Source organism: Centroberyx gerrardi, chromosome 2 (assembly GCF_048128805.1).
Source record: "Centroberyx gerrardi isolate f3 chromosome 2, fCenGer3.hap1.cur.20231027, whole genome shotgun sequence".
Lineage (NCBI taxonomy): Eukaryota > Metazoa > Chordata > Actinopteri > Beryciformes > Berycidae > Centroberyx > Centroberyx gerrardi.
The window spans coordinates 29,291,069-29,305,284 of record NC_135998.1 but is presented as its reverse complement, the minus strand read 5'-3'; the positions used below and the strand labels follow the sequence as shown (position 1 = coordinate 29,305,284).

The window sequence follows — 14,216 nt, the reverse complement described above, 5'->3', positions numbered from 1 at the left end:
TACACCTACGCTATCCAAATTACAGTAACAGCAATGTGGGATCAAATCTCACTTGAGTTCCACTTAATTAATTCAAATATTGTATGCAAATCTGACCTTCATACATGATCTAAGAAAAACTAAAGTTGTGCATGAGTACTTCAAATCCGATGAAGTGAAGATGGACTACATTAGCAGCACATGAAACTGTGAGCTGTGTGTTCTCTTCCATATTGGTTTTTTACAGCAGCGGTTTTATCATCAGACCCAAGCAATCGATCATCTATGAATCAGATCTATAAATGACTGGCAACACTAACTGATTGGAACTATTATTTCTATTATGATGACACACAGTTAAATAAATCCACAACATTACAAATGAGGACAGAACATAAAAAAACCCAAATAAAATATACTTCCAAGGACCTTCATTAAACCTCTCATCGAACCGATCTGAAGCCCAATATCAACTACATTTCATACATGCACCTGTTGTAGAGATATATGGATTTCTTAAGCAGACATTCATGTGCATACCATGACAGCTCAAACGATGAAGCGAATAAATGCGTTGATGAAGTCTGAACTGTGACTTCTGCCAATCATGACATGCAGCGTGAACAAAGAGGGCGCACAGATGCCCGACTGATCTGTTAAGAGAAAACCTTTGGGTGATCTACACATATTTGCTGAACACACCTTTTCCATGAAATGTAGTGTAATTTCTATGACCAACGTTTATCAGGGTCTACATTCATGTTACATGTGTTCATATGGTAGTTCTTCGAATAGCTTATTTTTAAAAAATGATTTTTCCTTCAAAAGGGCCTACATCTAGGCTTGGGCGATATCCACAATTTTATATCGCGATAGTGTCCCGCCAAAATATTACGATATATGATATTATCGTATTATTATGGTAGTTTTCTTTTTTTTTCTCCTGTTTTTTTTGGGGGGTTATTTTATTTTATTTCTTCCAAATGACATCAAATTTCTAGGCTATAATAATAATAGTTATTATTAACAGCCTACAAATTTGATCTTACTATTCAAGCATTAGAAGAAACAATGGCCATTTGGTATAATTTGCTCATTCCTGCTATTTCCAGAAAAATGCGCTGACTGTGAAAAAGGGAACCCACTTGAATTAAAAAGACATATTCGATATCACGGAAAATATCGCGATATTCACGAAATATCGCGATATTCGATAATATCGAGTTTCGGCCCAAGCCTACCTACATCTACCTGCAGCCGAGCTTGACATGAAAAATGTACGCAATCAGTCAGGTGTTTATGAACAAATTTCCATGATACATGATTTCAATCACACATCCCCCCTCAAAAAATTGTAAATGTTTAATTTTCCAGGCTTCAAAATCAACGTCAAAGTCCACGATTTTTCCAGTTTTCCCGTGAGCGTGCGTCCTGGGAGACGAGGGGAAGCTGTACAACAGTGTAACGTGAGATGGAGGTGATGTGCTACATTCACAGAGGTTGCTCGAGCATCTCTTCCTGCTATGGTCTTCCCTGCGAGGCGGGTGGGTGTGTAGAGAGTAAATATACATGTGCGTTCCAGGTCCTCCCTCTCCTTCAGCCCTCCGTCTCTTTCGTCTCCCGTCAGACGTCGTCGAAGATTCGGCTCCGGGACGAGGACATGGAGAGGTACCTTCCTCCTGTGTGCCTGAAGAACAGAGGTGGACAGAACTGAAACTAACAACACACACCTACATTTTGTTATGAATGCAGAGGGCAGACATCATCTTTACCTGCCGGAGTCTGCCTCAAGAGGGTCGTCTGTCAGAGTATCAGCGTTGAAGTCTAACGGTTCTGCATCCTGGAGCAGCTCGATGCAGTCTCTCTCTGATCGACTCCCGCTCCGAGAATATTTTGCCTCTGTTGAACAATCAATAATAGATTTAATTTGACTGTTTGACTACAAAACACATGGATTTAGAAGTAGTAATAGACCCTTGATTCACAAACCTACAGTTAATAACTAATAGTAACTGTTGAGGTCAATGTGAAATATCGATGAATGTTGTATGGATGTTGTATTACCTCAAGCATATCACTTTCCAAAAAGTGATCATTGCACCCCCTATAATTCAAGCATGCTTTCTCCCCATGAAACTAAAACTACAGTAATAACAGCTTGTGTCCACATCATTTGTAATTATTGCATCTTGGAATACAGACAAAGACAACCTCAAAATCCCTGGTTTAATTCCTCCAAACACATTATACATATATGTCCATCATAATCTTTTTTTCTCCTCTCACATTATTTGATCTTGCTATAGGGTTTTTGATGAGTCAAGAAAAAAAGACTTCACTGTTCCTTGACCAAAGGGGCTTCTGCTTCATCTCTTATATTTATCCTACTTGCTTCTTTTGCCTCTCAACCATGTTACATGGGACATATTCGTAGTTATAAACACACACACACACACACACACACACACACACACACACACACACTTCGACTGTGTGGTGAACAATACACTAGTAATTCAAATGCAATCATTCCCTTGTAGTAATTTGTGTTGGTGATTCACTCACGTCGGTTAGTGTTGGGGTTCACAGTATCAGAATAGCTGGTCTCCTTCATTTCAGCGTGAGTGCTCCTGTTCCTGGCGGCGTAATCGTCCCTGGGATTGCCGTAGCGCTCCTTCCACTCCTGCAACACAGACAGCAGCCTCATGTTGGCACATTACTGCATCGCTTTGAAAGAAACACCGCGGTATTCTACCAGGAGTCCAACTCTTGTATTTTATCACCACAAGGTTTGCAACTGAAACTGAAAGCAAATTCTTCTATTTGCACAACAATTGTGAGTGAATTTCAGTTTCGGTTTTACCCAGCGCTGGGCTTCTTTCATGTATGTTGTGTTGGAAGATGAAAGATGCTTGGATACTCACTCTTCGTCTGTTCTCACCATCTTCAATCCTTTGCCTTTTTCTTTTCTCTGGAAAATACAAAGGATATTCCCTGAATGCAAATTTACAGTTAAACAGACTATCTTCCTACGCTATTTTCCTACTTTGCATTGTTGTGACCGTTATCTGCTTTCTCTAGGACTTACCTCTTCGGATCAGCTCCTTGCCCTCATCGATCAGGTCAGAGGTCATTTCACTGTCGCCCATGAACTGCTGGAAGCCCAGCAGGTTCAGGCAGCGGGTCCCCAAGCTGAAGAAAGACTTCATTACAACCTACATCTACAATATACTGTATATTCATTCTAATAAAATGTGTCAATGAGGGGAAAAACGTTGACAGCCTGCAAACATTTCTTTCCGTGTGTATTCAGCAGACATGGTGTTTAAAACTTGACTCACCTGAAGTAGGTAGCAATACACAGGATTACTATCAGCATGGGGTAGTAGATATAGAATCCATTAGCAATAAATGAGAGGACACGCATCGATCCCATGATCTGTACGGAAAAAATAGACAGGTTAGACCTTGTTTTTTCAAAGACAAGAAGTGCTATATTTTGTTTGTTGTATTTTATTTGATGTGATTTACAGAGGTGTAGGCAGTCGGCTCCTTCTTCTGGTGGGAGATTGCAGAGTCCATGTGGATCAAACCCAGGAAGTTCAGACACAGAGGAGGGGTTAAACGACAGAACAACCTGGAGATTGAGGGAAAGACAAGAAGTTACACAATCTGTAAAACATCCTTAGTGTGTACACCAAAAAAACCACACCCTAACATTTCAACACTTACATGCCGCTGAACTGGAGGCTGTAAGCATCGGTTTGGTGGTGAGAGGCAAGGTAGTAGTAGTTGAAAACCCGAATGCGGAACACGGTGGAGTAAACACAGGTGCACAGGAAGAAGATGGTGACGAAGCACGCCATCTGGTGGAGAGAGGGGATACCACTGGGTGAGTACAACTAGTTACACAAGCTGGAAGTCCCCTTACAGCTGTGGTTCTGAAACTGGGGCCCGGGGATCCCCAGCAGTCCTTTATGGGGTTCCAGGGGATCCTCAGCAAAATGAGGAATAGTATAATTTATCTATAATTGAATTCACTAGAAATTATCCCAATAATACTTAAATACTTGGAATGCAAAAAGTGGCGGTTGATTTCAAGTCCAGTATCAACAAAAATGTTGCTCGATTTAAAATGGGTATACTCCAATGACAACAAAGCTAAAAACTATATTACAAACACTGAATTATTGAATAAATCAAAGCAGCTTCCTGGACTTTTTGCCAGCCAACAGATACCACATCATTAGTAAACAAGGAAATCAATACTTCAGAGTAGGACATTTTTATGGAAAGAGATTAGTGCCAGCACAGACTGTATTTGAATTGCATACATTTAAATTCGTCATGCTCACATTGAACTGCTGGAATTTAAAAAATGTATTTGTTGATTGTGGCCAATTTTGGACATGTACTCTCTGATGTGGTTTCCGGTCTTTTGGCAGAAATTTCGAGTTCCCTACTGAAAAATCGCTAGAGGAAATGTAGAAACAAGGCAAGGACAAAACTCCAACTAGCTAGGGACAACCAGTATACAAATTTAAATTCATGCAATTCAAATATAATCTCTGCTGGCACTAGCCTCTTTCCGCACGTGTTGGTGTCTGTCTCACCTCAATGTACAGGTAGTTGTAGTCTCTTTCGGCGAGCTGGATGAACACAGCGAACAGAGAGAGGACGGGCCGGGTGCTGAAGAAGGTGCACTCGGACCAAACCACGGCCACGCTGAACAGGGTCAGGACCACAGACAGCAGCCGGTAAAACCACTGCTTCAGGAGGCACTCCCAGTACCACTCTGCAGTCAGAAACACAGGAATGACGGCATGGCAACGAGGTCCTAAAGGACGGGTGAGCTTTAATCCTGTTTTCTGGCTTCCAGCCTGAGTTCCCCCTGTATCGCTTTTCACCTCCCATATCACAGTTAGGGAAATTTCTACAGCAGTGAGAGTGCAGTTTTACACACGACATTTTTATGCTTGCTTTTATTCTGTGTTTTCAATTTTAAAAAGGAACATTCCTACTTGTTATTTTTTATCATTTTAGTCATTTTTATTATTTTATCCACTAAGAAACAAGTTGGTTATATTTACAGATAGTCTATTATGTTTTTGCACAGTTGTCGCTTGTATTACCATTGCGATATTACAATAAAAATGCTTTAAAATATCAATGGCATGAGTTGAACTTAACTGATCCATCAAATTAAGTACATAACTAAGGATGGCTTTTGTGAAAAACAGTTGTCATTAAGTTCTGTCTGCATTGCATGAAAATGTATTTCAGACTATTTCAGAGAACCTCATTTTCTAACTGCAGATTTTTGACAGGTAGGCTGTGGATTATGTTGTTTTTCTAAGGTTAGGGTGACTAGCTATTAATATAGGTAGGAAAAGCATATTTATGTGTAGACATGTATTCATGTTTCTAGATGATACAATAGATATTTATAGATCCGACAGAGCCTGGGACCCTGCGCTTGAACCCACCTACAGTCGGCGTGTACAGGTATCTGCTGAACCAGCCAGGAGGCTCCGAGGAGGGGAAGCTGTGGACAAACTGGTGGGTGGAACTGGTCTCGTTCTTCGCCATGTCCTCCAAGTGGATGGCCTGCTGCAGGAGGATCTGCCACTGGACGCGTGTCCTGTTGTGTCTCTGCACTGCGTAGATCACCTGGACATACAAACACACAACCATTATACAACAGACAACTGGAACGTACAGGGAAAACGGGCTGACCGTCATATACAGGTGATGAAGAGGATAAATAATTGGTTCATAAACTCTCCTCTCACCTGTTTATGAAGCTTCACCAGGCTCTTCTCACTGGGGTACGTGTTTTGTTTGTCGTCAAAGTCCTCATAGTCGTCCATGTTCCTGCCCATCTTCTCTTGGTAATCCACTGGACACTGTGGAGGAAAGTCCAGAACATGATCAGATCAAACTATCTGGTATCTATCTATCATACATGATCTATGACACTTAAGGCTTTTAGTGCTGCTGCATTTCACTTACTTTTCTGAGAATGGTATCAATGTACTTCCTCAGTGGGTGGTTGTACTTGATGGATTCACTGACTTTTCTCACCTCCTACAGCAGAACGGACATAAGGACACAGGCTCAACTTCATTCCACAAGAAAAATGTTTCATGTACTAAACTTACATTACATTACAATAACGTCCCACTCCCCACCTCCATGACGTCCTCTAAGTTCTCCTCAGCGTCGGCCTTTTCCGTCATCAGCTTGGCCGCCTTGAAGTACGTCTTGATGAGCAGGTGTCCGCGCCTTGACGCGTTCCAGTAGGAGCGGGGGATTTCCACCAGTCCGTAACCGAGCAGCAGCACCAGCAGGAAAAGACCCCAGGTGTTGGCTGCTGTGATGCCGATGGTCTGGAGCTCGTACCTGAGGCAGACCAAACCGTACTGCTGTCATACAAAACGGGGAAGTATTTCCTTTTTCCTCATAGTTTTAATTCTGCCCTCTGTGGAAGGTAGTCGAGGGCTGTCAGGTGATGTAACACACCCTCTGGTGGCCATATTGGAGGGACACAGCTCTTGCATTAATGGCTGAGAACAGATGATCGTATTTCAGAATTTATTAAGTATTGAATGAACACGGTTAATTTCTGTGCTGTTTTAGACTAGGAACTGATCATTTCATAACTCATCCTGACTGATTTTTTCTAACCATAGTATCTGGTCAGCTACTATCACCACTATCACTGTCTTGTTGTTAACACATCTGATTAGCACTCTGTTACATGGCCAGTGACCATAAGCTATGTGTTAAAATGAACCTCAATTGCTTTGCTAAATGAGCCTGCTGGCCAGTTAACTAGTAGTTTGTTGAAGTTAACCGAGCTGACTCTTCTCAAGATACAACTCAGTTTTGAATTAGAGACAAGATGGTTTGTAATTTGGAAACATATCTACCCAATCAGACTATTCAGTGTTAGTTATAAAGTTTTTGCATTGTTGAGGAAGAAATGGAAAAGTGCCTATGCTAAGCAACATTCCTATATGCTCATTTAATATGTAACCTTTGACACATATTTACACCTTAAGTGCCTAAAACCCCAGAATACTGAATCTGCTTCACCATGATAAGATTAAACTCTAAAGTAACAATATCCTGTTTCTCACAGAACTGTGAACTTGGAATGTGCAAATGCCCAAATCTCATAGATAACACTGACCAAGTGGTTTTCTAGAAGAAGGTGGTCACCTCTTATTACACATCTCCTTAAAGTGCTAGAATTATAATTATCATTGGTTGTCCAGTCTTGTTCATATGACCTTATACTTTTTGACCAATAGGTGTATTATCTTCTATCTGTATTAACATAATCATGGCATATTCAACACTATAAAACTTTGTGTAATCATCCAGGTCCAGTCCGAGATTTATGACTGCTAAGCCTCTATTTGTAAAAATCAACATTCGCCCAGACTAAGATGTTCCACATAGTGCACTCACCAGGAGAGATGCCACTCAGGGTGAATGGCCACATATATTAGCAGAGAGCCGAAGATGAGCAAGTAGGTTCCATAATATATTGCGTTCTCTATCAGTGCCGTTTTAATTTTCCCAGTGATGGAGAAGCCGCCAGAGCGGGCGTATGACTGCATGAAAGGCAGCAGCAGCCTGAGAAGACAAGTCATTCAGTACAGATAAGAAACCAATCACTTGAGTAGGGTAATGATTTCTAAACTAAATATAATAACACATCTTAGAGGTTTCCAGGGCATAATAATAATAGTAATACTGACCATGTCAGACACTGGGATGTCCAGTACACCACTCTCCAGAACACAGGCATAATCCCATCTGGAATGTAGCTCCATGGCTTGTAGCATGGCTTTGGTGCACTATCATAGAGAAGGGGTGTCAAAACAAATCTGATTCCAGTCCCTGTAACTTTAGAATTATGAACTTGTCTGCACTCTCTGCTGTAATTTACTTCTCTTACTTCTCTGGTTTTCATACCAGTTAAGAACACATGAAGAAACAGTTGAATATGAGTCTCCTTTTACCCATAACCCCTTGAGTTTTGTGTTGTTTTCTCCAGTCGGTTGCAATTCCATTCTCTCTCCTAACAAACTGCACCACAGTTCTCTAGGAAGAGGACTGAGACCCAAATTTTCAGGCATCTTGGTGCGGTTATTTGGTGCCACCACCCAAATGAAAATGGCATTGTTCTTATCTGACCAAAAAACTGATATAAAGGCGTAAAGACTCCAGAGTTCAAATGAAACGCTTCAAACGTGCTTGCATTTTCTCTTCCCTGGTATCTGAGAACCTTTACAGCCACTGAAACCTATTTGCAATAACAAGAGGATGCAATAGCAAGATAATATGCATATGGTCTCAGTTACTGCACCCTACCAATCTTTGCTACATATCACATGCTAACCTTTTAGTGGGTGTGACAGACGAGTTTCCTGTTGTTTGATTGGAAGGTAATGGGTTGACAGTGGGAACAGATGCATGCTCCTCATGATCTAACTTGCACTGCTTGTAGATGGTCTGTAAGAAGAGCATAAAGACACACACACACACACACACTGTTAGGTGTTCTTGAAGAGACTTCAGAATTTGAGAGAAGGGCTTCTGCTGTCTGCAGTTTGTACTGACCGTGCTGACATCCAGCGGCAAGATAAAGACGATGAGGAAACACAGGTACCAGGCCAGCAGCGTGCCGAACAGCACCATGCGTTGCTGCTTCCGGAAGTCCCCATAGCGATGCAGCAGGAACAGTGCCAGGAAAAACACCACCACTATCTCGATGCCCAGTGCGGCCCCGCTCATCCCGCTGCGCTCCTCTCAACAGCCTAACCTGCAGTGGATGTGATATCAAATTGAACCCATTTCACACAGATTTGTTTTTCTCTGTTAAAGTTTCATTATACTGCTACCTCTGAAAAAGAACGGAAGTGATGATTGGTGCAATTGACACAAACACAGTCCTATTCTTCACTCAATTACTGCAGCTTGGGATAATAATGAGCTCTCACACAATTGCCAAAGACATGAGGCTCTGCAACAAAGGCATGCTGACCTGTACACCCTGAAAGGGTCTTTTGTGTTATTCCTTTGGGCCACAACGTAGTTTCAAAGTAAATGAAAAAGCATAATACTTGCATTGTTATAACACTGTCATTAACAAAACAGGATTTTGTTTACAAATCGGTGAGGGAGAGATTGAGAAGTAGGAGCAATCTTGCAACAAACAGTTGCAATGGCTAGCTAGCAAGAACAAGAAGAAACCAAAACAAGAATATTGGACGAGATAGGAGACGAGACAAGGGAGGAGTCCAGCATGCAGTGACAATAAGCGACAACGTATTTCTTGCCACAGTCCATAACAATTTAAATTCCTGTTTAATGTGTTTAATTGTGTGACATAACTGGGAAAGTAACGCCCCAATAAAGAGAAGTAGCTGTGCTGTGCTTTTGTTTTATGAAACGTGACGACAGCAATAGGACTGGGCAGCAGCTGGCAGATGGATAGACAGCCAAACCAACCAGGTTCACTTAGCAGTCATGTACAGGTCTACACCAGTACATTAAATTAATGCCTTAACGACACGTTATTCATTCAAATAATATAATGTTGGTCTGTCTCAGGGGACAGATAGTCTACGCCCAGATAACCTGTCAAGAAGCTAACATTACAGCTAACTTAACGTTGGTTCGCATTGCCAAGCAAATTATTAGTAGTAATAACAGAGGCACTGCTTACGTCGTGACTCTTACCGTCGTTTTTTGTTATCACACCTTTCAGGGGAAAGCAAAAAGTCTGATAATCTTCAGATGATAATCTTATTTCCACTCTGTTTACCATAAAATGCATCAGTTTCCTGGCTTGCTAGCTGGCAGCAGTCACATCCTGGTTTTCTAGTAGGAGGCAGATCGCAGGAGCAGACAATGACGTCATATCCAGGCAGACTGAGGAATGCTCGACGCATGCGCAGTACTTGTGTGGTCTCATGATAAATCAGCTGCTTGACGAAAGACTACATACCATGCTACATGTAGCTAGAAGGAAAATGGTCACGTTGCCTTCATTTTATTTCTCAAAAATCTACAAAAATATCTCAATATTTAATCTTTCGATAATAAAAACAAATAATAGAAAAATAACACAATACATAGACTATCAAAAACATGCAAAGGGGCATTACACTGCATAAATTCAAAGTGTGTCATAAAAGATAAAGTCCTCTGAGCTTTGTTAATAATTTAGAAATTACTGGATCATAAAAACTAAAAAGGGCTGTCTTGAAAATTTGAAAGTAGGGATTCACATCACTCCATTTAATGAATGTAGATTTTTTTTTTAATGATTGTTGCTTGCAATATTTGCCTTTTTTATTATTATTACAAAACAAAATAATGGCAATATTTGTCATACCATCCAATTCAGATAGACAGATAGGGTATTTTTTGGAGTGGGGGTCAGTGCACATTTTTGCTTTTATTTGCGAATTGACAGTGGAGATTAACAGACATGTGCAGGTTTGATCAATCTGCGATTAATGTTTCATTCAGATAAGAAAGCTTTTTTTTATGTTACTATTACACATATCAGCAGCCAGGCCAGATTGGGTGAAGGCAGCCAGACTGAGTTTAGCAGTGAGTCTATTTTCGTGTCACAGAACCTACTGTAGTGCTGACAGGGACACAGTCCTTATCAGAGGCCTCAGGTGTAACTTATCATAAACCTGGTCTTTCTCCTCTTGAACTTAATCATCAAATATTTACATTACCAGCCTGCCAAACCCCAGGTTATTTCATAACTGTTCCACATTGCCAGCAGATTCAATACAGGCCAAAAAAGCCGGAAGGTAATTGCACTGTTTGATGCTGTGTTGTAATTTGTTGTGATATATCGAGGGCTTGGAGCCAAAGGGGTGTAAGTGCGTTATAGTAGATTTTACAGGAGAGCCAAAACAAGTTTTGATCAAAATTGGATCAGGATTACCACATACTAAGCACAATATTTAAACTTTTTGTGTTATCAGATTGAGCATTACTATAAAAACAATACTGCTACAGTTTAAGTTGAATTATATTTGTTAACTCTTTTAAAAACGGCAAAAGAGTGAAATACGCCTTTTTGGCACAAACATTGTCCCAATACAGCCATGCGGAATATGGGCATATGTAAGTAAACAATAGTAAAACACATTCATTTTAATACAAATCCAGCAATTACACTTCAATCAATACTGAAATATAAAACAAGATCAGAATGAATATCTTTATCTTGAAGTAATGCTCAACAACTAAAAATGATGTGATCATGCTGCCATGCTAGCATTACTTACATCAGCATGCATTTTGTGTTGACCTAAGTGCTGTTAGAATCCTCTACCCACAATGCTTGTTCAGTGTCAAACGTGAGGTTTTGCTTGGTGTCTTTTGGCAGCAAACAAAACCCTACTTTTACTGTTACGGCTTTCAGTTTTTGTTTAATTAAAACGTATGGGTCATGATTTCAATTACACTGCAATTACACTTCAATCAACGCTGAAATATAAAACAAGATCAGAATGAATATCTTTATCTTGAAGTAATGCTCAACAACTTTCACCAAGGCCTTTCAAATTGTAGGCTACATGGAACATATCAAATTGATTGATACATTTTTTCTGTTAAAAACTTTTAATAAACCTTTTTAATAAACCTCTATGGACATAAGAAACTACTTTTGATTCTAAACTACTACTTTTTTTTTCTTTTGCTAGTATAATACATTTTTGTATGTGTCCCAGGACATAGCACTTATTGATGTGTCCTGGGACACATTCAAAGACCTGTAAAACTCCTCATAACACTGAGGGAGAACTTCAGCTACCAGCAGTCTTACTATCAGAGCTCATCTTGACCAGTTCACACTCCTAACATTATAAAATAACATTTTGAATCTATAGGCCTAAGTATTTCATGGGAAAATTAACATATTTACATTCATCTAATATTGACCTAGAATATTAATTAGGATATGAATAGGATACTAAAAATGATGTGATCATGCTGCCATGCTAGCATTACTTACGTCAGCATGCATTTTGTGTTGACCTAAGTGCTGTTAGAATCCTCTACCCACAATGCCTGTTCAGTGTCAAAAGTGGGGTTTTAGTTTTTAGGCCGGATTAACATTCTGAAAATGAATGTCCTCCCAAAACTACTGTATCTATTTCAGAATATTCCCTTCCTCCCCCATATTCCCGCCACCATCCCTTTTTAAAAAACTTAATAAGATGTTCACTACTCTTATCTGGAATAACAGACGCCCCAGAGTTCGCTTGTCTTTATTATACCTGCCATATGACAGAGGGGGGCTCCACTTACCTAATATCCAGTGGTATTACTGGGCAGTTCAACTTCGCACTGCTATGTACTACTTTACCTCCGATTCTCTCCCTGTGTGGATGGAGATTGAAAAGTCTTCAGTTGTACCCAAATTGTCCCTCAACCTCTACATTTACTCAGCCGATATCAAGAAACTAAGAAAACAAACAAAGAATCCCTTTGTTTTGAATACAATTAATGTTTGGTATGAGGTACGGAAATTTCTGGGTGAAATACATTCTTTGTCATGTTTTAGTCCCGTATGAGGAAACCAGAGTTTCATTCCAGGGAGAACTGATCCAGGTTTCCAACTTTGGGCCAGCAAGGGACTAGGGAAAGTTCTAGACTTGTATAAAGATAAGATTTTTATGACATTTGAAGAACTTGTAGTGAAATATGATATTCCTAAAATCAGTAAATAAGATGGCTAATGGTTGTTTACTACGATTTTTTACATGTGCCGTGGATTAGCCCTTCATCAGATGAGGAGTCATCTGACGAGGACTGGGAGCCAGAGACCACCACACCACAGAGGAAGCGTAGCCGTTCTTCACTGGCCACCACCTCCCCCGCTGAAGAGCCTTCCACCTCAACAGCTGCAGCATCAAAGCCAACCCCCCCTGCTGCTACTGTCTCCAAGACCTCCCCCGCTGCTGCCAGAGGTGGCAAGGGGAGAGCAAAGAGAGGAAGGGGGGGCAGAGGAAGAGGGAGCAGATCTCAACCCACTGCTTCCACCAGCAGCTCTGAGGACAGATGGCGTGATGTAGATGAGGCAGATGTTGATCCACCACAGCCAGTCTTCAGGCCTGCCAGAGCACCTGGACCACAGGTGTCGTCCACTGCATCCTACAGTCCACTGCAGTTGTTTCAGCTGTTCATGTCTTCCTCAACACCGCAAACAATTGCAAACCACTCAAATGCCTATGGTACTAAGAAACATGAGGGGAAAGCCAGGCCATGGCATTTGATCACATTGCAAGACATGTACTCTTTCCTGGCACTTGTGATTTACATGGGTATTGCTAAATTCTGCTCATTCACAGACTACTGGAGGAGGTCCGAGCTGTACGGCCTGCAACTGCCCACCAAGATCATGTCATGCAGGAGATTTCTGGCCATCACATTCGCTCTCCATCTCAGTGATCCAAAGGTGGATGCTGCTCCCGATGCGCTATATTCTCTAAAATGATTAAATATCAATAATATATGGCTTACACATTTCTTGATTAGGCTAAATGATATCTTAGTGCCATGAAGAGGGATGAAATGGGGGATGGCAGTTTTACAAAGGGGATGGTTTTTGACAATTGTTATTTCAAGGGGGATGGCATCCCCTCGCATCCCCCCTCAAATCGACTACTGGGCCTAAGTATTTCATGGGAATATTAACATATTTACATTCATCTAATATTGACCTAGAATATTAATTAGGATATGAATAGGATACTAAAAATGATGTGATCATGCTGCCATGCTAGCATTACTTACGTCAGCATGCATTTTGTGTTGACCTAAGTTCTGTTAGAATCCTCTACCCACAATGCCTGTTCAGTGTCAAAAGTGAGGTTTTGCTTGGTGTCAGAAGGGTGTAAGCGTAACCAACGGATTCCAAGAGTGGACTGTAACCGGCAAAACCTCCAGCTCTACTAAATGGGCCTCAATGTAGCAACCATAGCATCCTTTCTCCACTGCTTAGGGATGTCTACCTCATAATGCTCTGCAATTTTAGTTCTGCACCAAAACAAAGTAAAACAACAAACCAACGAGACCACATGAACTACGTTGCTAATGCCTATTGGGAGAGTAAGTTCCACTGATAACAGCCAACCCTTGACACAACACCAGGAAAAAAAATGTACTGTTACCTCACCAAGTAAACC

General features: G+C 40.8%; 1 protein-coding gene across 1 annotated transcript; it reads right to left on the bottom strand.

Annotated features, from left to right (window-relative positions):
* Positions 1-1,059: 1,059 nt before the first annotated feature.
* Positions 1,060-9,871, bottom strand: lmbrd2b (LMBR1 domain containing 2b). The gene is made up of 18 exons (XM_071914317.2): positions 9,736-9,871; positions 8,614-8,815; positions 8,393-8,505; positions 7,749-7,847; positions 7,456-7,623; positions 6,171-6,381; positions 5,992-6,066; positions 5,772-5,885; positions 5,466-5,649; positions 4,593-4,774; positions 3,712-3,845; positions 3,511-3,616; positions 3,321-3,418; positions 3,068-3,171; positions 2,904-2,950; positions 2,545-2,662; positions 1,752-1,878; positions 1,060-1,666 (listed from the first exon to the last, which is right to left on the bottom strand). The coding sequence occupies exons 2-18, from the start codon at positions 8,785-8,787 to the stop codon at positions 1,603-1,605; spliced, it is 2,118 nt and encodes a 705-aa protein (XP_071770418.1). The 5' UTR covers positions 8,788-8,815; positions 9,736-9,871; the 3' UTR covers positions 1,060-1,602.
* Between the last annotated feature and the right edge of the window lie 4,345 nt (positions 9,872-14,216).

Excerpts from the sequence above, each read along its gene's own strand:
- lmbrd2b (XM_071914317.2), bottom strand. The coding sequence starts at position 8,787 with ATGAGCGGGGCCGCACTGGGCATCGAGATAGTGGTGGTGTTTTTCCTG. Across the intron at positions 3,617-3,711 it reads AGCCTCCAGTTCAGCGGCAT|GTTGTTCTGTCGTTTAACCC; the intron begins GTAAGTGTTGAA and ends CTCAATCTCCAG. Across the intron at positions 3,172-3,320 it reads TGTATTGCTACCTACTTCAG|CTTGGGGACCCGCTGCCTGA; the intron begins GTGAGTCAAGTT and ends GTCTTTCTTCAG.